We start from the raw sequence: 21,170 nt of genomic DNA on the forward strand, positions 1-21,170 counted from the left end.
GATTTGCTGCTGCAGAGAAGAATGGAGTAGCGGAGTCAGCCTGATGAATGATGCACTTTGGGCGGATCAGCAAGCAAGTAGGTCTGGGCCTCCTCTTCATTCTCAGGTCACTATTTGGCCAAAAAAATTCTAAGTGCAAAGTTTTCATTTTGGCTCTCTGAGCTCTTTTACCACCCCTTCCGAGGCTCCAGTTTTGAATGTGCACCACTTGGAGGGTCGGAACTCGCTCAGGCTGGGTCCAGGTACTGGTTCAAGATTGTCGGAGCCTTTTTTTCCCATTGGCTGTAAATAGGAGGCCAGGCAACTTGTCCTTGCATTCACTCCGGTAGTCCTAGGTTCAACCAAAAAAAGCAGGTTTCAAGCAGCAGGGCAGACCTCTGAGAAAACAGAGCATGCGTCAGGAATCAGAGCAGTCCTCTTAGAGCCCAAGGCAGTCCTCTGAAGTACACAGCAGTCTTCAGGGAACAGGGCAGTCGTCTTGGAGTCCTCCGCAGGTCCTGAAGTGAACTGAAGAGTACAGTGGGTATAAGTGTCCTATTTTGATACCTGGTGCCAGCATTGAAGCCAAACAAATGTCCAGCATTTCTCCCCCAAGGATGGTTCAGGAATATCTTTTCTCCCTGCCCTAGTCCTAGGATGTCTGAAGTCACAAAAGGATAGTGTTAAGGTATTTGTGTGTGTGTCGAGGCAAGTCCTTTGAAGTACAAGTGTGGCTGTGCAAAGCTTTGCCACTCCCATCTTGACTGGATAACCCTCACCTAGCTACACCCAGGACCTTTTGTTCACTAACTGGGCCCAATACACGTTCCTGATGAGGAAGCAATTAACAGGCCCACGCAGCTGGAAACTCCTACAAGGCCTTAGAAAGTTTAGGGCAGGAACATTCCAACTTTCCAAAAGTGGCATATTTAAAATGTCAATCTAAAATCTGATTTTAAATTATAATTAATTTGAGTCCAAACAGGACACTTCTTCCTGCTCCTAAGCAAAAGTTAGCACTGACTAAATGTAATGGAAACACAATGTTATCTTATCGGGAAGTAGACCTTATAGTGGTGACAAATTAATTCAGGATTGTTCTACTACCAGGACACGTAAAACTTGTCCTACCTTTTGAATATAATGCAGTCTGCCCTATGGGCTGTTTATGCCCTACTTTAGGGGAGGCTTAGATGTAATAAAAAGGAAGGTTTAGACCTGACAAATGGCTTATTTTTCCAAGTCAAATTGGCAGTTAATAACTGCACACAGGCTGCAATGGCAGGCCTGAGACAAGTTTTAAAGGGGTACTTAAATGTGTGGCACAATAAATGCTTCAGGCCCACTAGTAGCATTTCATTTTCACGTTGGAACATGAGGTAGTCAATTAAAGTCAAGTGTTTTTATTAAGCGCACATATCATCCGAGGGTCTCATGGCGCTATATGAGGTAGTCAAGTCAAGTGTATTTATTGAGCGCACATATCACCCGAGGGTCTCATGGTGCTAGCGTGCGGCTCCAAAACCTGCCGAAAGAAAAAGGGGATGTTACTAATGATAAAACAGCCATGTTTTTAATTCTCTACGAAATCGATTATGCTCTGTGATAGTGAGCAGATGAGAAGGAAGTTTGTTTCAGAAAATGATGGCAAGAAAGGAATAAGATCTCCCACCATCCTTTACGGTACGCAATCTGAATGAAGTAAGAAAGGATTTAGTGCTAGATCTAAGCATCCTCGTAGGCTTGTACCAGCTAATTTGTTTTGCCATATAACTGGGTCCGCTTCCGTGCATAGTTTTATGTACTAGACAGATGATCTTTAAATGAGTATGTTTCCTTATTGGAAGCCAATGGAGGTCTTTCAGACAAGGGGCTGATGGAGACATGGAGGGGAGTTTCAGTACCAGTCTTTCCGCTGTGTTCTGCAGGACCTGTAACCTGGAAAAGAGTTCTTCATTGATTGAGGCCAGCAAGGCATTACCATAGTCCATGCGACCTATGATTAAGGCTTCAATCAGTGGCTTCCTTGATTCAATTGGGATCCATTGAAAGATTTTTCTTAGCCTATGCATAATTCCTTAGCAAGTACAGATTAGGTAGCACTGTACTATGGACTTGTTCATAAGTTAAAAGTGACCACTAGCACTAGTTAGCAGTTGGAAAGTACACAGAGTCCTAAATGCCAACAAAGTGGGTTCAGAAAGAATGAAGAGTGAATGCAAAACATTTGGAGGAGACCCTGCAGAGAGGTGCAAGTGGAGCAGAGAGGGAATACGTTTTATTTAAAGTTGATGAAAATAGTAAAGGTTACTGAATAGTAAATAGTAACAAGATGGGGTTTTAACCTTTCCTGGATTTGGAAGGGCTGGATTAAGACTGAAGCGTAAGAGGATGCCCTTCGGTTGTCTTAGTGCACATGCATCAAAAGCTTGATTCCATGCAACTTTTCTGCAAACTTTGGAATTCCATTAGTCTCAACCCTCTGGGACCTTCATGGCAGAGCTGCAGGTAAGTGTTATTTTTACTTTTTTATTATTGTTTGGTGCCTGCATGTATGTTTGAATATTGTCTATGAGTGCTGTGAATGGATGTGTGTGTGCACTCGCGTGTTGGAATGCACAGGTGTATATGTATGTGTCCCGTCCACCCCCTTCCCTCATAAATGTACTGGTTGTCACTGTCACATCATCTCTTGTTATTTGACTCAGCAAAACCTGAATGTTTTGCCAATAGCACTGTGAATGCTTGAAATATTTAACCTTTGATGGCAAGTTAAAAGTAAACCTAGAAGTCCAAAATTAAACATACATTCGATAAAAATCAAGGTTGGCTGTCCCCATAACACACTGCTTTTCACCTGTGGCACGTACAAAAACAAGCATTGGCAGTGCCAATAGGTCTCGCCGTATTTTGGAGTTTAATATATAAAAAGTGTAAAAGAGCAGTGAAAGTATTAAAGAGCAGTGTTAGCAAAACAGAAAACAAACCCCGATAACGTCAACAGAAAAGGAACAAATAAATGATCTATCGTATTTTTTAATAACACGCAATGCTTCATATTAGTAAAAAGAAATGCTCTGTGGTTTTTAATATTTATTTTTAAGTTTGACTGTTTGGTATAGTTTGTATTAATCACACAATCAGACACAACTTTAATTGGGCCGGGTCCTGCCGGTGCTCACCATTGTTAGCTCTAAATGCTGGTGCCGAAACAACAGCAAATGCAATGTGATTTACTCCCGGCCACACCTTACATGACTCCAGCATCTCTGCCCATGTCCGCTGGCAAAACAGAAAACAAACCTCGACAATGACAACAGAAAAGGAAACTAAAAATGCTCTACTGTATTTTTTAGTAACACCAGCTTTAATTGGCCTGGGTCCTGCCGGTGCTTACCATTGTTAGCTCTAAAAAGCTGGTGCCGAAACATGTCCATTTGCACTGCGATTTACTTCCAGCCACACCTTACATGACTCCAGCATCTCTGTCCATGTCCGCTGGCAAAAACGGGAAACAAATCCCAACAACGTCCACCGAAAAGGAAACTAAAAGTGCTCTACTGTATATTTTAATAGCAGCAGCTTCAATTGGCCCCGGTCGTGCCTGTGCTCACCATTGTTAGCTCTAAAAAGCTGGTGCCGAAACAAGCCATATGCACTGCAATTTACTTCCAGCCTCACTTTACATGACTCCAGCATCTCTGCCCATGTCCGCTGACAAAAAGGAAAACAAACCACGACAATGTCAACCGTAAAGGAAACTAAAAATGCTCTAACTGATCTTTTAATAACACCAGCTTCAATTGGCCCAGGTCATGCCTGTGCTCACCATTGTTAGCTCTAAAAAGCTGGTGCCGAAACAAGCCATATGCGCTGCGATTTACTTCCAGCCACACCTTACATGACTCCAGCATCTCTGCCCATGTCAGCTGGCAAAAAGGAAAACAAACCATGACAATGTCAACAGAAAAGGAAACAAAAAAATGTTGTAACTAATCTTTTAATAAAACTAGCTTTAATTGGCCCCGGTCCTGTCAATGCCCACCATAGTTAGCTCTAGAAAAATGCATATGCACTGCGATTTACTTCCAGCCACACCTTACATGACTCAAGCATCCCTGCCCATGTCCGCTGGCAAAACGGAAAACAAGCCCCGACAACATCAAGAGTAAAAGAAACTAAAAATGCTTTAACGTCTTTTTTAATAACACCAGATTTAATTGGCCAGGGTCCTGCCAGTGCTCACCATTACTAGCTCTAAAAAATTGGTGCTGAAACAGGTGCATATGCACTGCAATTTACTTCCATCCTCACCTTCCATGACTCCAGCATCTCTGCCCATGTCTGCTGGCAAAACAGAAAACAAACCCCGACAACGTCAATAGAAAAAAAAACAAAAAATGCTCTCACGTATTTTTTAATAACACCAGCTTTAATTGGCCCGGGTCCTGCCGGTGCTCACTATAGTTAGCTCTAAAAATCTGGTGCTGAAACACGTGCATATGCACTGTGATTTACATCCAGCCACACCTTACATGACTACAGCATCTCTGCCCATGTCCGGTGGCAAAACAGAAAACAAACCCCGACAGAAAAAGAAACTTAAAATGCTCTACCATATTTTTCAATAAGGCCAGCTTTAATTGGCCCGGGTCCTGCCGGTGTTCACCATTGTTAGCTCTAAAAAGTGCATTTGCAATGCGATTTACTTCCAGCCACACCTTACATGACTCCAGCATCTCTGCCCATGTCCGCTGGCAAAATGAAAAGCAAACCCTAACAACTTCAACAGAAAAGGAAACTAAAAACGCTCTACCATATTATTTAATGAATAACACGCAATGTTTACTATTAGTAAAATAAAAAGCTCCGTGTTTTTTAAATATCATTTATAAGTTTGACTGTTTGAATATAAGTCATATTGCAGTTACCATCAGGATAATTCATAACAGATGCATGTTAAAACATAAACAAACGTTACAGATATGGTGGTCCTAGACGTTAACTCTACACACAATTCTTGATATTATTTCGTGAAAACTTAATTCAATTCTTATTCCACATGCGAAATTCCACTAAAGATGCAGGCTCCAGGTAGGGGGAAGGTTGTCGACGTTCCGACCCAAGGATAAGAAGGGTGATTGATATCCTCATGAACGGGTCTTCATCAGGACGGGGTGGTGAAGGGAGGGAGCTAAGTTACATTGAATTCATGTAACCCCAGTGGTGTGGGCGGACACCCTTTAATGGTGTGCCATGTGCGAAAAATCAAATGTTTTTTTTTTTTTTTTTTTTGGAAGCCGTCCAAACGTGCTCTTGAGTACCTCGCTGTCAGTGGCGACGGGTGGGTATTGATTGGTTTGTCGAACAGTTTACACGCTGCGTCTCCTAAGTCGGACTGCGCGTGCTGTCAGTGGGGCTCTGTCTGCTGGCGACTGCTGATATCAATCGCCCTTCTTATCCTTGGGTCGAAACGTCGACAACCTTCCCCCTACCTGGAGCCTGCATCTTTTGTGCCCCTGCCGCCCCACCCCCTTGGAAAATACGAAGCAACGGATGAACTGTTCGCCGTAAGACAGCAAGAAAGATTGACATTTTTTGCGTTATAAACATTGAGGGCAGGCTCCTCCAGAATCTTGTCAAGGATTATTTAACCTTGGACTCAAGAAACATTTGGAATTTACCATCCCCTGACCATCTTGGTCCTTTTCTATCTTACACGAGCACCAATTTCTCACTCTATGCACTTTACCCTTTGGTAACCCCCTGTTTTCCTAAATTGCATATTTGTATATTGTACCATGAAGAGGAATTTTATTTAGAATAAACAGTAGAGTCTTTTTTCCTTTACTTTTAAAACGTTTGAAACACCGTTTCTGTGTGAGTTGGACATTTGTTTATTTTGGGCTATTGTTTTCTCCTTTTTGTCTCCAATTCTTCATTGCAGGATTAATTTTGCATGTGGAATATGAATTGAATTAAGTTTTCACGAAATAATATCAAGAATTGTGTGTAGAGTTAACGTCTAGGACCACCATATCTGTAATGCTCAATACCCAGGTCCTAGGACTTTCTTTGGGTCACCCCGTATATAATAACGAAAACATAAACAAAGGCATAGGGCTTTTTCAGGTCAGAATTAAAGTGAAACTGCAGTTAAGATAAGGATAATTGCTAAGAGATGCATGCTGAAACAGAAATAAAGCCACAAGGCTTCTTTAGGTCAGAATGGAAGTAAGACTGCAGTTACGATAGGGATAATTACTAACAGATGCACGTCCCTGTAAACAGGGGCCATCACACGCTACACAGTGTAATAGCTAAACTAAATACTCAATACTTAAAATCGCCAGAAGGAGAGAAGGGAGGGACTTTAACAACCCAACACCAATATAAAGGCTACATTTTTGAATGGCACAGCCAACAGACAATAGAAATCAGTTAATTTTTTGATACACATAGAATACAATACAACATGTCATGCAGACAGCGCAAGCGCTGTCTAGGCGTGACCTAATAATGACATCCAATTACCTGGAGCCTCAGGGGGAACAAAGGGTTCAGGCCGCCCCCCACTCAACCTGCAATAAACAAAATATGGCCTGTCCCTCCAGACACTCTTGCTCTTTCTATTTCACACACAGGAAATGTAGCGGTGTATATAAAAATCTTTACTACCACGTGCCCATTGTTTTTAGGCTGTTCATCACTGTGCAGGTGTCAATAACTATCAAGGTACACAATAGGCAATGTTAAAATTGTCACAATACCATCACCAACCACAAATTTTGTGAAGATAAAATGTGGAGAAAAAGAGTGAGCCCCTCACGGTAGCACCGCCAAAGGGGTTTTCTGGCTAGCAATTGCCAGTGTACCCATTTATCATCATAGGTGACTCACTCTTGTAGTAGTGGAAAGAAAAGATAAACAGAAGAAAAAGACCAACACCATATAACAGCACTTTTTCTTAACATCAGCCAAGCAATATACTGATTGTTCATACGATAACAAGTCAATGTAAGCACATGCTATTTTAGTGTACACAGACACCAGTAATCCCAGTGAGAAAAGAAACCGTGAATCTCACACAATTTAAATTAAAGAGCTCACTGGTCACTCTTGATTTATTTTGGGCTGTGAGTTCTCCAAATTAAAAACGATTCACACTGAGCAAAATCTTGTGTGAATCATTATCGCCAACATGTTTCGTTGCTCTTATTTTGCGCAACTTCTTCAGGGCAAACAGGGGTTATCCACTTCTATTTCCACTCTCTTGTGAACCACACCTGAGGTTAGCGTGAAAGACAGCCTAAAAACAATGGGGCACATGTTAGTAAAGATTTTTATATACACCGCTACATTTCCTGTGTGTGAAATAGAAAGAGCAAGAGTGTCTGGAGGGACAGGCCATATTTTGTTTATTGCGACCTAATAATGAGACAATCCAAAAGGTTATCACCAAATCAACACTAAAAGTATGGATCACTTGCAGCAGAAGGGTGCATCAAAAAACCATTATAAAACATTTAAAATAATTAAGGTGGGAGGGAAACTATGATGTGAAAGGCCTACTATTAAATATGGCCTTGTCTGTTTTTTTAAGGATGATGCTTTGCACTTGGATTTACTTCAGCCTTAGATGCAAATGTTTCAATGTATTTTTTATTCATTCTTCTTTTCAGTCTATTTAGTTTTAATTCACAATAATCATTGAATCAAAAAGAAAAGTTATCATGGAAAACAGAAATAAAGACATCATGTGTTCACCTGGGAAAGTAATCCTAAAATAATTAAATGATTTACATTTTTAAAACGTTAACATGACAAACCAAAGTGTCTTAGAAAGATATTTTAATTTTGTCAGCAGTACTTTTCTATAGTGCGGCTCTTACACACCGCTACTTTGTTTACAATTCTATGATAAGAACAAGGCAGGACTCTGAAATGAAAGTGTCTGTTTTCTCTTGCTCATACTTAACATTGAAATGCTAGAGCCCACAAGCAGTCCCTCAGAAAATGACCTGATGTCACCGCATGTGTCCCCTAGGCAACACAATGACTATAAGTGGTCTAGATCCACACCGGCTATGAAGTAGCTATAATACGACTTCTACATTGCTTTAACATATTAATAAATACATTTTAAATCTTGTAGTTACATGAATTGTACACCAAATTAAAACTTTCAATTTGATAGTAAACTCCTATTATATCTGCTGTTGAACTATTAGGATGTCATTCCAAAGTTGTTCCTGTGATATGATATAGATTTTGTGCAATTGAACAATTGCTCATCAGTGTGCTACATATGTAATGTACACCTTTCTGCAGTAGGTGAAGTACATTATATGGAAAACAAACCACATATGAACAATTGTTAGCATTGTTATTCATTTTTGAAACTTGACTTTGATTTTGAAGATAAGTAGTCTCTTGTGTTCCTCTCTGGCCTCCAAAATATTATGAATACTTTGGGACCAAATATACAAAAGAGAAGTCCAGCGCCAGATGACAAAATTGCAAAAATCTCAACAGCAATCATATACTTTCCCATTGTGCTCAGATAAGCTGGTATGAATGACAACCAAACACTGACGAACACTAGCATGCTGAATGTGATGAATTTGGTCTCATTGAAGCTGTCAGGTAAGTTCCTGGCCAGGAAGGAGATCAAGAAACTGGCACAAGCTAAGAGCCCCATGAAGGCCAGCATACTGTAGAACCATCCAACGGAGCCTTCATTGCATCCAAGGAATATCTCTTGCATTGCCGGGCTAGTGCTGTGCTCTGGGAAAGAAGGGGACGTTGTCAGCCAAGCGACACCAATAGTCACTGGAATTAAAGTGCAGGTCAGAACAATGGTGTAAGCAATCTTTGGACTTAAGAACTTCTTGAGATTGCTATTGGGCTTTGTGGCTCTGAAGACTATGACAACTGTGATAGTTTTAGCAAGCACACAAGAAATGCAAAGGGAGAAGAGGACTCCGAAGATGATTTGCTGTAACATGCAGGTCCATTTTGTGGGACGACCAATGAAATTCAAGGCACAGAGGAAGCACAGCATGAGTGAGATGAGCAGCAGGTAACTGATGCCGCGATTGTTAGCTTTCACCACTGGAGTGTCCCGGTGCCAAACAAAGACACCAAAGACAAAAGAGGCATTTAGGAAGAAGACAGTGGACATTAACGCTAATATCATACCAAGAGGCTCCTCATAGGATAGGAAGCTAGTAGATTTTCGTATACATCTGTCTCTTAAGATACTGGACCAGTGGTCATCAGGGCACTTCAAGCAGTCTGAGGAATCTAGGAAAGACAGTGAAAACTTAGTTGAGGTACTCAAAATGTAAAAAAACAGGTTTGTGGTATGCATATAAAATGGTTAGTGAAAGCAAAAAATACATTTCTAGTCATTTTGAATATTCACTTTTTCGGTTTCAGCGAACGTGTTGTCAATAGTCACATCATATTTTCCTTAACACTGATGTTTAATTTAATTAATTTGCCTTCACGTTAGAAAAATGTTATGGATAGGAAACCTGCCAGAAATGCTAAAAATTTAGTCTTATAGGGAAATTTCTGTTGCAGCTGTATGAAAGGCTGCTGAAGGATGTTAACGAACTTGAGCGAGGTGAAGTGATGTAGTGCAACTTGTGATATGGTTTGATTTTATGAAGATCTGTTCAGCACCTTTTGCAAAAATGCCTTAAGACTAAGGGTCATCTGAACTCAAATTAATTATAGGCATCTGGAATGTGGGGCTGCCATTCTGAATAGTCCAAGTCAGTCAATGAAAAACTGCAGTAGCAAGGAACATGATTGGACCAGACAATTTGTGCAGATTGTATCATTCCATGCATCATAAATCACAAGACTGAAGTTAAAGTAGCTTCTTAATTTTCCCAGGATATCTGTTGTTGTGTCGTGACTCAAAGATGACAGACAAATATATTATCTTTTATAGGAGCTTTATTGCCTGCTTCCACACACGACCCTGTCCCTACTCTAACGGCCCACTAGCCGGTCCCGGCTCCTCCTGTTCCTGTTTCTAGCTCCGCCCTCCCAAGCACTAGACTGCATTGAGCAATGTTACATTTCCCCCTTTCTTAACAAAATGAAATTAACTTCTACCAAGTTCGCACTTGTCCACTCAGCCTCATGAGTCGGCAGAAAGTCTGTTTGGGTCACAGGAAGGTGTCCCCATAAATGAGTTCAGATTCAATCCGGTCTTCAAGCATCAGTAATGTCGAATCAGTGAGGGGCCTGTCTTTGGTCGATCTTGCTGTTGTCTCAACACAAACATCTTTGACCACGGGAGCGCCTTCTTGAAGATGTGAGACATCGTGCGTGAACTGCTTGTTCTCAGATTCCTCAGTTGTCACGGTTTATTTTTGCTGTGTGACTACTGATATCTCGGCGTGGCAGTGGCGGTCTGTTCTCCATTGTGGCACTTGTTTTTCTAAGCATCCGCTTGTGAATTCATTTCTTTTACCCATTCGGTCAGGGGCATCAATGCTCTCGTGTTCACGACCCTGCATGTTGGACAATAGAGCACTGAGTGTCCTGGGTCGGTTTTGGGACTCATACGCAGGCTCTATTGGTCCTCTCTGCTCCCACTCGCGTTTGTAAATGTTGAACTCTTTGAGCATTGGGGCATGGGCACGTTCCGTTCTCGTCCCCTCTTGTCTTCGTGATGCGGATCCATCTTTGCCAACACACCTTGTCCTCTTGATGGAGTGATGAGACAGTCCTTTCCCATGCCAATGTATAGTGTCCCATATGGTTGTCTTTCTTATGAAAACCCTTGGAGTCAGCCTCGCAAACCCCGTCAGGGGTGACGGTACCCTCCTCAGGTCCGGATATGACTGCAGCAGACAGGGCAAGTTGCTCGACGGGGTAATCAAATGTTCCGAGACATCTGCGTGAGATATGTTGTTTTGGATGGGTAGAGCAGTCTCTGAGTCCAAGGCCCGTTTAGGTGATCGGTGCCATGGATGTTGTCGTGAACGTGATTCTGTTGACCCCAATGATCGTACCGACATGTCTTCTGAATCAGAGAGGTCTATTGTTGCTTTTCTACTGGACCCTTCTTTCAAATGTGTTTGGACCGATACACTTCTTGAACTGGTAGGCTGTGACAAACTGCTCTTAGATTTAGAGTTGTCTTTGGGACACTTCTTGGGGTATGTGTCGCGACATGTCTTCCATGCGGTTTCAATGGAATGATTGTCCGACAACCAAGCGTGTATTTCTTTTGTTCGATCCCAAGGCCTTTCGTTGCTACCCTTCTCGTATGATGTTACTGGTCTCCACTTAGTTCCCTCATTTTCACGGGTGTCCTGAGTGTACTTGCCTATCACTTCCTGGTGTTGGAGTAAATCACCCGGTTTTGTGAGATCTCTTTTGTCTTCTTGCTTGCTGGGGTCCCTGGTGTCTGTGTCCTGGGAGTGGTGTTTTCTATGGCTGCACGTTTCTTCTGACTTGTCTGTGAAGATTGGTGACCCGCGGGTTGCTCAGGTGTGTTTGTGTATCGGCTCCCAGAGTTGACATGACTGGTCCGGTGTTCTGTAGCTTGTCTTTCCTTCATACTTGTTGAGTAGGCCAACATTGGTTCCATCCATGTGATCTATCCCACTTGAATCTTCTTCAGAATAGTTGGTACCATTTGTTGAGTGACTCCTTGAAGTTGAATGATTTCCTGAGATTATGTCCGTGAGGCTGTCATAATCCTAGATCATCCCAATCTTATGTCTTCGCGTTGTTGACTCAGAGTCTTTCATGTCATTTTGTCTCTCCCGCTGTCTTGTCTCTAGTCTACCTTCGCCCTTCCTCTTTCTGGTTTCGGTTGCTTCTTGAATTTTATGCTCTGACATGAGGGAGGTCTACTTTTGCTTATCTTCTCTTCTTGCATTGATATGCAATTCTCTTGACAACTCTCTTGTTTCGGCTCGCTCTCCAGCTTTGGCCCTCCAGACGATTTCCTTTAACGAGAATTGCCTTTCAAGTATCTTGCGCTGTGCGTCTGGTTTTGAACAGCTCTCAATCGCCTGAAGGCGGATTGCTTCCTCATTTGTGAATGTATTGAATTGACAGTATCGCACCAACTTTTGTAACCGCGTTACGAAGTTTGGTAATGATTCCCCTGGTTCCCGCCGTGCTTTATTGAAAACTATGCGTTCATGATCGACATCTACCTTTGTGGTGAATTGAGCGCATAACGTCTTTTTGAGTTTTCTATATGTCCCTGTATCCTTTGCTGGGAAGGTTCTGATTAGGCGTCGGCCTTCGTGCCCCACCAATTGAAGTAGTAATAGTAGATGTTTGCTATCTCTTCGCTCTCCGGTAACGTCAAGAAATGCATCCAGTGATTCCAGCCATCAGTTCCATTCTGGACCCAGACTCTGGTTGCCGGTCTGTGTCACTGGGGGTGGCACTCCAATGCAGGGGCTACATGTATGTGTCTCTTCTCTCACCGACATGATGATGGAATATGCTGGTATGACAATGTCTCAGGACTGTTTCCTTCTTCCTGTCTTCTTTTGCTGATCCTCCTCGGCCGCTAGTCTTTGTTTGGTCGTTTCCTTTTATTTTGGTATATTCGCCGCTCCCGGGTGACTATCGTATGTTGTCCGCCCCTGGGGCGACTGTCTCGTATGCTTCAGTGAGCTAAGCTTGGATCTCTTGAGTTCAGACTGGCCACCACTCAGCTACACTGTGTGTGACTCGTGACTCCTGTTCTTTAGAGTCGCATGCTAGCTGCAGTTGGTTGATGGCTCTTCCGTGATGATGCCTTACACATTTGACATCTTTGTTCATTCATGCGTCTCCTCTGGACTAGTACGGGTCCTCCAATCACTCCTTTGATGAGAGAAAGGCTTCCTCAACATTCATCTCCTCATGCTTCTGGATCATTTATTTTCTTGACTTCTGGCACTACCTTCTGCACTCTCGCCCTCTTCGGGATCCTCTGCAGGATTGCCCTCTTTTGGGCCTTCTGCACTTCTGCCCTCTTCGGGGTCTTCAGCAATTCTGCCCTCTTCGGGATCTTCAGCAAGTCTGCCCTCTTCGGGGTCTTCTGCAGGACTACACTCTTCTGTTCATGCTCAACGTTATTTTTATTTGTCTCTTGCATTTGCTTAGGCTCTTTTCCTCATGCTTCTTACGTCAGCCAGCACTTGCTTTCTTGCATTACTTGCCTTTTCATATGCTTATTTTGTATATGCCAAGGCTCATTTGCTTTTCCCTCTTGTCTTTGCTTTGGCTTGTTTATGCTTCCTTATCACACCTCTTACGTTTGCTTAGGCTTGTTTTCTTATTATGCTACTTTGCATTGACTCGTGATTGTTTGTGTCCACTTATCGCTTCTATCTATTTCTTGCATGTGTCTGTGCTTGTTTCTTTTCTTCACTTGCATTGGCCACTGCTCGTTGCATCACTCTTGTAGTTGCTCGTGCTTGTTCATTTATCCTACTTTTGCCTTGCTCAGTGTTTGTTTGCCAATTCACATTTGCACTGACTTGTGCTTGTTTGTCCTTATTCACTCTTGTTTTTATTTGTGCATGGTGCCTCTCCTTGCACTGCCTGACTTCAAAATGGCCGTGTGTAATTCACACATAGGAGATGTCCTGATAGCTGCCTGACTTCAAAATGGCCGCCGTTACTGACCTCTCAGCTCACACGAGACATCATCTCCATTCATTCTCTCTTCAGGACTCACCGGCAGCCGGTCTCAGGGGCGGCACTCTTCCGATCTCCAGACCTTTTCTGCAGCTGCCACGTTCAGGTAAGGTTGGGGTGGACTCCCACCTTGCTTTGTTAGGTCTCACGCTCACTCGGCGACAATTTGCCGAATCTCACGCATCGGGGTGAGATCACGATGTCGGGGGCCGCTCGAGCTCCGTCTTCCACCACGCTCGATGGCACTTGTCAGCAGGCCTTCTTGGGGCAGTACCCACTGCCAGGGGGCAATCTTTTACACCTTGGGGTGGCAGGCAGAGTCAGAGTGAGCTCCCGACTTCTGTTCTTTCAGCGCGTGCCAACTTGCAAGCATTAGGCGTGAGCTGCGTTTTGGCGCGATCGAGCGCTTTTCTCTCAAACGCCCCAGCGCTTGTTATCTCGGCTCCTCTTGGACTCCAAACAGTCGCCTGACTGGGGAATAGGGACCTGCTGCTGGCCTCTCAATTCAGGCGGCAGCCTCACTCTCCACAGCAGCAATTCTCTACTTCTCTTTTCAGACACTGCTCGGGACAGGATGCTCCTGAAGGGTTCTGTGGGTGGTAGACTCACCTATCCCACCCTCGTCGCCAGTTGTCGTGTCGTGACTCAAAGATGACAGACAAATATATTATCTTTTATAGGAGCTTTATTGCCTGCTTCCACACACTTCCCTGTCCCTACTCTAACCGCCCACTAGCCGGTCCCGGCTCCTCCTGTTCCTGTTTCTAGCTCCGCCCTCCCAAGCACTAGACTGCATTGAGCAATGTTACATCAGTTATATGCTTTTTGAATCAAATATTTATTTTGGGGCAGTTAGCTTCAGAATGTGTTTTTGCAAAGAAGGAAATCTTTATTGAAAACAGTAAGTGAAATACTGGACTATATGTATGGCTGTTGTACATTAATTTGATCGTTTAAAACACATTATTTGCTTTATTAAAAAATCATTCTGTCTATAAAAGGAAGAGATTTTTGAGGCTGCTGCCTGCAAAGTGCATATAACAACAAGTACTGATTGGAATTAAAATGTTTAGCTTCCTTTCATGAATAGAAAGTTGATTAAACAACACACCAATGTAAAGATCTGTAGAGTCGTTTGAATTCTCACTGTGACGTCATTCAAGAATTTTGAAAATCATGCTTTGGTTTGTTAAAAACATATTAAGTCTGTAGAAGGGAAAGATTGTTACTGTTGTTATCTGCAAGGTACAGCTTACAATGGATGTTGTCCTGAAATAGAATATTCATGTTTTGTCACCTTTCGTCAAAAAAATGTTTATAAAACAGTGGGCAATGTTAATGTTGCACAGATAGGTTGAAGCTGTCATGAAAGGCGAATATTTTATAGGGACCCCTGAAATATATTTCCATACTGCAACGGTTGTTAAATATGGTTTTCCGTACCACTCAGTTCATTGCAATAATATCACTCAGTTAAAAATGACTTTTCATATGTGATATCATCAGTGTTAGCACTGGTAATGTCATTTAAGATATCACCAATGATTTATCTGCAAGGTTATGAAGACCACATGGGAAGTTTGAGCTATGGTTTGCTTAGCGTAACTTCAGTGGGAAATGTTGGGTTTTTAGATTTTGCCGTGGAATCATATCATCACTATATGTGAGGTTTTCCAATGGCTTTTTGAGATTGTTTGTTAATTTACATTAATGACTTACAAGCAAAGGTATCCAAAATGCATCTTTAAAAATATTTTTAGTGATTTATTGAGGCTTTTTTCATGCTAGCTGCATCTATCACACATATTGGTTATAATGGAGGTAAAGAGCTTTCAGCCATGTGCAAGCAGACCCTTCGTCAGTCCATGCTCCAAGGTGCACTGAGGAGAGCAATGGGCTAAGGCCTCAAGGCCTGTCAGATCTTCGGCCAGGACACTGCACCATTGTATCAGCTGTACACACAACCTTGGTTTTGTGGAGTGAGGCCTGTGTCACCACTTTACCACAGGTCTGACAATCCATGGCTCTTTACAATTAGCACTGGGCAGATGGCGCTGCCAGCCCAAACACCCGCAAGCTTGCTACATGAAGGGTCTGGAAGCAGAGCGTGGCTCACCTCAGCTCTGTGTCAAAAACCACACATTCAGGTCAGTTAACTCAGTCTTCAGTCATGCTCAACAGGCAGAGATCCAAGGGCCTGCATCAGCACTCATGCATCTGTGCCTGCTGCACATGTCCTTTAGTTATGTTCTGAAAGCTCTAAATGCAAGGCCTTAACCTGCAGTCGGAATTTCACTAGTGCCTGCGACATATGTCCTACTGCACAATATTTGCTCTGGACTCAGAACTTGGCTTTAACTGTGCTGGACCTTCAGACCAGTCATGGCAGATGCAGGTAAGCATGGTGGGGCGGTGGAGAGAAGCGGGGAATTTGATGGAATAGGTTTTATTTATTTATTTAATTTAACCTATTCTGTTGTCTGCTGACTTCTCATCCTACATCCCACCCCACCCCACCCCACCCCGTCCGTCTGCGACCCCAGAGTAGGAGGGAACCTCCGCATGGCCTGCGGAGGTCCCTCCTGTGCAATTAGGATGTGACCGCCACCCTGGCGGTCACATCCTCTATTTTTACCATTGCGGTGGATGCAGCTTCAAGCTGCAGCCACCGCAATGGTAAAAATGCACACATTGCACTTGTGGGCAGAAAGCGGCAGGCACCGTGCGGTGCCTGCCGATTTCTGCACACAAATGCTGGGGGGTACCATAGGTTCCCCCCATGTGCACCCCCCCTTCACCCAGGGGGCCCGCAAAGGGCCCCTGCAGTGAAGTACCACATGCTTTCCCACAGCGGAAAAACCGCCGTGGAAAAGCATGTTTTCTAATCCATCCTAATGTGGCAGGCGGGTGTCTGAGAGACACCGCCTCCATATTAGAGCTTTTCCGCCGCGGTTGTAAGCCAACCGCAGCGGAAAAGCAGCAGACTGAAACCAGGACCCACCAGCCATCCTAATGTGGCGGTGGGTCTTTGGTGGGTCCGCAGCGGTTGTTCCACATCCTCCGGGCCAGCGGTGGCTTCTGCCGGCCCAGAGGATGCGGAAAAAACGCAATCCTAATAAGCCCCTAAATTAGAATCCTATGGTTTTAGCGCATTAGATGCGGTGGACGTTCCTTTTCGGGTTTGGCTTGCGAAGAATGGAACACCTCTTGCTTTAAAGAGCATTTCCAAAGAAATCCCTTTTAGAAAGGCCCTTAAGAGGCATCTGTTCGCTCTGGTATACGGTGGCATAGGTGGTCTTAGCAACTGTGATCTAGGTTGGAATTAGCGCTGAGACAAGCTGTTAGAGTAGCTGAGAGCCTTATAAACTCCGTCATTAATGTATTCATTATAGTAAAACTGTTCTGAGAAAATGTGTTTTTTGTTGTTTTATGTAAACCTACTAGTAGTTTTTGAGATATTCCTATAAGTTAAGTTCATAAGCTTGAAACTCACAAGTTCGAATTTTTGATCGGACGTAATTGTCTGATGAAGTGCTTGAAATATGTTTTTCAACATCATGAAATCTGTAAATTTCACAGAGAGTGGAATAGATATGAAGAGTCTTTCCAGAGAACAGAGGAAAAAGTTTAGTAGACAAAGGTGTTGGAAACTATTCACCAAAAAGAGGAAACTGTACTTAGCTCTCTAGAAGAAAGTTTCAATGCAGAGGGCAGGTGAAATGTAAAAGGTGCAGGCTAATGTGCAGGTTGAACATAAAATAGGTTTCAAAGATGAGTTGTACATTTGCAATACATTGAAAGCATGGAATTGAAGCCTTTGAGAAATGTATGAGTTTTGAACACAAAAAAAACAAAAAACAGTTGGACCTGAATCCTTGGTGTGGTTTTCCTCCAACCTTTTGCCTTCCAGCCTCCTGTTTTTGCTGGCTTTAGAACTCTATGGACTTTACCACTACTAAACAGTGAGAAAGTGCTTGCCCCTCTCCTTTAACAATGGTAAGATTATTTTACATCCAATTGGCTTATTTAATTTACCTGTAAGTCCCTAGTAAAGGTGTTCTACATATACCCTTGGCATGTAAATGAAATGCTACTAGCGGACCTGCAACACTGATTGTGCCACCCACTTAAATAACCCTTTAAAATTGCCTCTTACCTGCTATTGCAGCCTGTGTGTGCAGTTTTAAACTGCCATTTCAACTTGCCTAGGTGAACCTCTTGCTATTGTTAATCCCTCCTTTTTAATACATATAAGTGCCCCTCAGGGCAGGCCCTAGAAATACCAGAGGGCAGGGTGCAGTGTATTTGAAAAATCTGACATGCAATTGAAAGTTGTACATATCTTGGTAGAAAATAACTCTTAAATTTGGTTTTCAATAGCGGCCTACCTCTACTGAAGGGCAACATTCCATTAGCATATCACATTTAATATAGCCTTATAGCCCGCCATAGAGGGCTATACCGGCTAGTAAAGGCCCTCTCCAGCGTTAAAGGCCCCGAGCCAAAGGCGAGGGCCTTTAACAAGGGAGAGGGACTTTAATAGCGGTATAGCCCATCTACGAAGGGCTATAAGGCTATTAGAACATTCTGTCACTAGAACACAGAATGTTCTAACAAAAAAACAAAGCATTTTGGGAGCGTGAGGGGATTGGAGTCCCCTCATGTTCCCTGAAGCCTTTGTTCACAGCCAGAGTTGTGAACAACGAAACATTGGAATTTTGGAGCTCCAGGCTTATACCAGCCATTATAAGCCCAGAGCACTCCATTGTTTTCAATGGAGCTCCCAACATTCCAAATGTTCTAATAAGTGATGACTTTCAATTGGGAACAGGTACAAATGTCATGTTTCGAGTCAAACGAATTGTAATTAAAAGCCTTTGTTAATGATAAAGTCAGAGTTTAAGTCACAAGCTTTCATGGTAAAGCCGGATTTCGATACCAAATACTAAAATGACACTTTTGGAAAGTTAGCATTTTCTTGTCCTAAACATTTGGTGCCTGCAGCCAGTCTCTAGGTCACATGACTAGGTGTAGCTGGCAGTTGGTCTCTGTGTGTTGCTTCTATGTGAGACAAATAGAAGAGAGGTTTTCAGGATGAGTTTGATGAGGGTGATGGGGTGTCACCTACCACACTTGCACATCACCTGCCTAGGCACACTCAGAAAGGGTTTGCCACAAGCTGGTTTCAGGGCAGGGAGGAAGGGGATGCTTGAAAGTTCAGGGACTAAAAACCTCCAGAATCTTCTCAATTTTTAAAGTGGGCACCAGGTATAAATATTGGACTCAGACCCAACTATTCAGTGCAGAACTGGACCTGTGGGGAGACTCAGAAGAAGGACTGCTGTGCTGCTCTGCAAGAACAACTACTATTCTGCTGCCCTCCTTACCTTCTTCCCTGATGCCTGCTATCCTGCTGTCAGAGTGAAGGAATGGGCTTGTGTTTTAACCCAGACCACCACAGTGAATCCAAGGGCCTGTTAGCTGGTACCCTGATCAGAAACCTCAGGGAGAGAACAGGCTTCATTCACCTTGAACACGATCACCTGAACTCTGCCAGCTGTGAGTCCTGCAGTCCCAAATGGTGCCACCACAGCCATGGACCCTCGGAAGTAACCCTAAATGTGCTCTGTCAACCCAACTGGGGTCCCAGGAGAAGCAAGGCGGCAGGATGCATTGCCTCTCAGAAACGCCACATCGGAGAAGCTGGACAATGCATCCTGTCTCAGAACTCCGCATCAAAACAGCTGAGCATCCCAACCCCGACTCAGGGCTTCACATTGCCCCTGCTGCCTCATCCTAACCATCACTGCATAATTCATCCTCAATCCAGGCATTCGCATCACAAGCCCCTCATCGAGGGCATCTTTTACGATGACACAGGGCTCTGCATCGTGTAGATAGAGAGTACTTGAGACAGGGTAGTCTCCTTGAAATACAACGTTAGTTATATTGTATTAAGGTGTGGGTTCCTGATGAAGGGCTAATGCCCCGAAATGCATTGGACCATTTATGTGAAATACATGGAACATCATTGGACTATACTTTGATTTGAATGAAAACATCAAGGAAATGCACGTTTAAGGAAAAAACTAAATATAAGAACAGCAAGAATGTAAAGATTTTTTTTGTGATCTACTTTTTTGGAACAAAACAACCACATATTGAACAACATGTTAGCTCAAATGCCGGCCACGGTTGAGCCCAGGGGGATGCTTCAATTACTAGGAAGCACAACTAACAACGCAAGAGAGTAGGAACACCAGCTGTCCATTTGGCCATCCCTGACGACTATAGAATAAAAGAAAACAGAGCAGGCATTAGGCTTGGTGGTGGACAAGCCATTAACATCAAAAAGGACTGGGAGCTATCACTTAAAAGGGTGGAGATCAAAGATTTGTTGGAAGCAATGTCTTTAAATGTTCCCATCTCCCCCACACTAACTATAGCAGGAACACTGATCTACAGACTGCCTGACTCTAAACCCATTGAGTTATGGAATATCTGTGAATTGATCGCTGACCATTCTTTGAAATATACAAACTATCTAGTCTTAGGAGATGTTAACATCCATATAGACAACTCCAAATGTTCTCTAGCCTCCCAAATAGTCGACACCCTCAGAGGTTTAAATCTTAACTAATTGGACATGACTCCCATGCATATAGCAGGACACATATTAGATCTCACTTTTACTAATATCCCTACCTTATCAGCAGAGAAATCCATCCCTCTTGCATGGTCAGATCACCACCTGGTACCATTCAACGTTACCTTCACTACAAACCTATGCTATAGGGTAAACAAGCAAGAAGCCTGAAGAAACTGGCGGAAAGTCACTCCTGAAACCATTGGACCTGCACTACATAACACGCCATTATCACTCAATGGTGAACGATATTGTGATGCGGCAATATTCAATCAATGGGTTGCCTCTGATTTAGACACCATCGTCCCTATGAAACTCATGAAATCAGCCAGGCACAAACCCTCTGCAACTTGGTTCATGCAGGAACTACAAACAGAAAAAAGCCACTGCAAAAAGCTCGAGCAGACATGGCGCAAAACCTATGCATCGAAATGAAAAACATCTACAGGAAAGCAGTGAATCAATTCCATAAACTAAAACATACCGCTATAAAAAATCATATAGCTAACCAAACCAAATTATCAAACAACTCTACTAAAGAAGTTTTTAAAATTGTCCAAAACTTCATGAAACCAGAGGCAATGAAAGTAAGATCACCACGTCAGAGACTCTCTGTGAGAATCTTTCGATCTTTTTTCAAGACAAAATCAAAGATATCTACACCACGTTCACTGAGAATGAGACCCCGAAGACACCTCTTTCCCCACCCACAGAAACCTGGTCAAACTTTAGCCCGATCAGTCCTGAAAACTCTCCTAATCTCCTGCTAAAAATGTAATTCTGCTCCCCCTTGGACCCCTTGCTGGCTAGATTCTTTAAACTACTTGCCCACCTGATTACCCCCCATTAACTGTGCTATGGAACGCAT

General features: G+C 43.2%; 1 protein-coding gene across 1 annotated transcript in view; it reads right to left on the minus strand.

Moving 5' to 3' along the window:
* Nucleotides 1-8,365: 8,365 nt before the first annotated feature.
* Nucleotides 8,366-21,170, minus strand: part of LOC147703544 (vomeronasal type-2 receptor 26-like) — a 66,561-nt gene continuing 53,756 nt past the window's right edge. The window contains exon 3 of the mRNA XM_086929509.1: nucleotides 8,366-9,285. Within this exon, the coding sequence (XP_086785635.1) occupies nucleotides 8,366-9,285 (920 nt within the window). The remainder of the gene's footprint in view (nucleotides 9,286-21,170) is intronic.

The sequence above is a fragment of the Lissotriton vulgaris genome, chromosome 7, assembly GCF_964263255.1.
Source record: "Lissotriton vulgaris chromosome 7, aLisVul1.2, whole genome shotgun sequence".
NCBI classification, from domain to species: Eukaryota; Metazoa; Chordata; class Amphibia; order Caudata; family Salamandridae; genus Lissotriton; species Lissotriton vulgaris.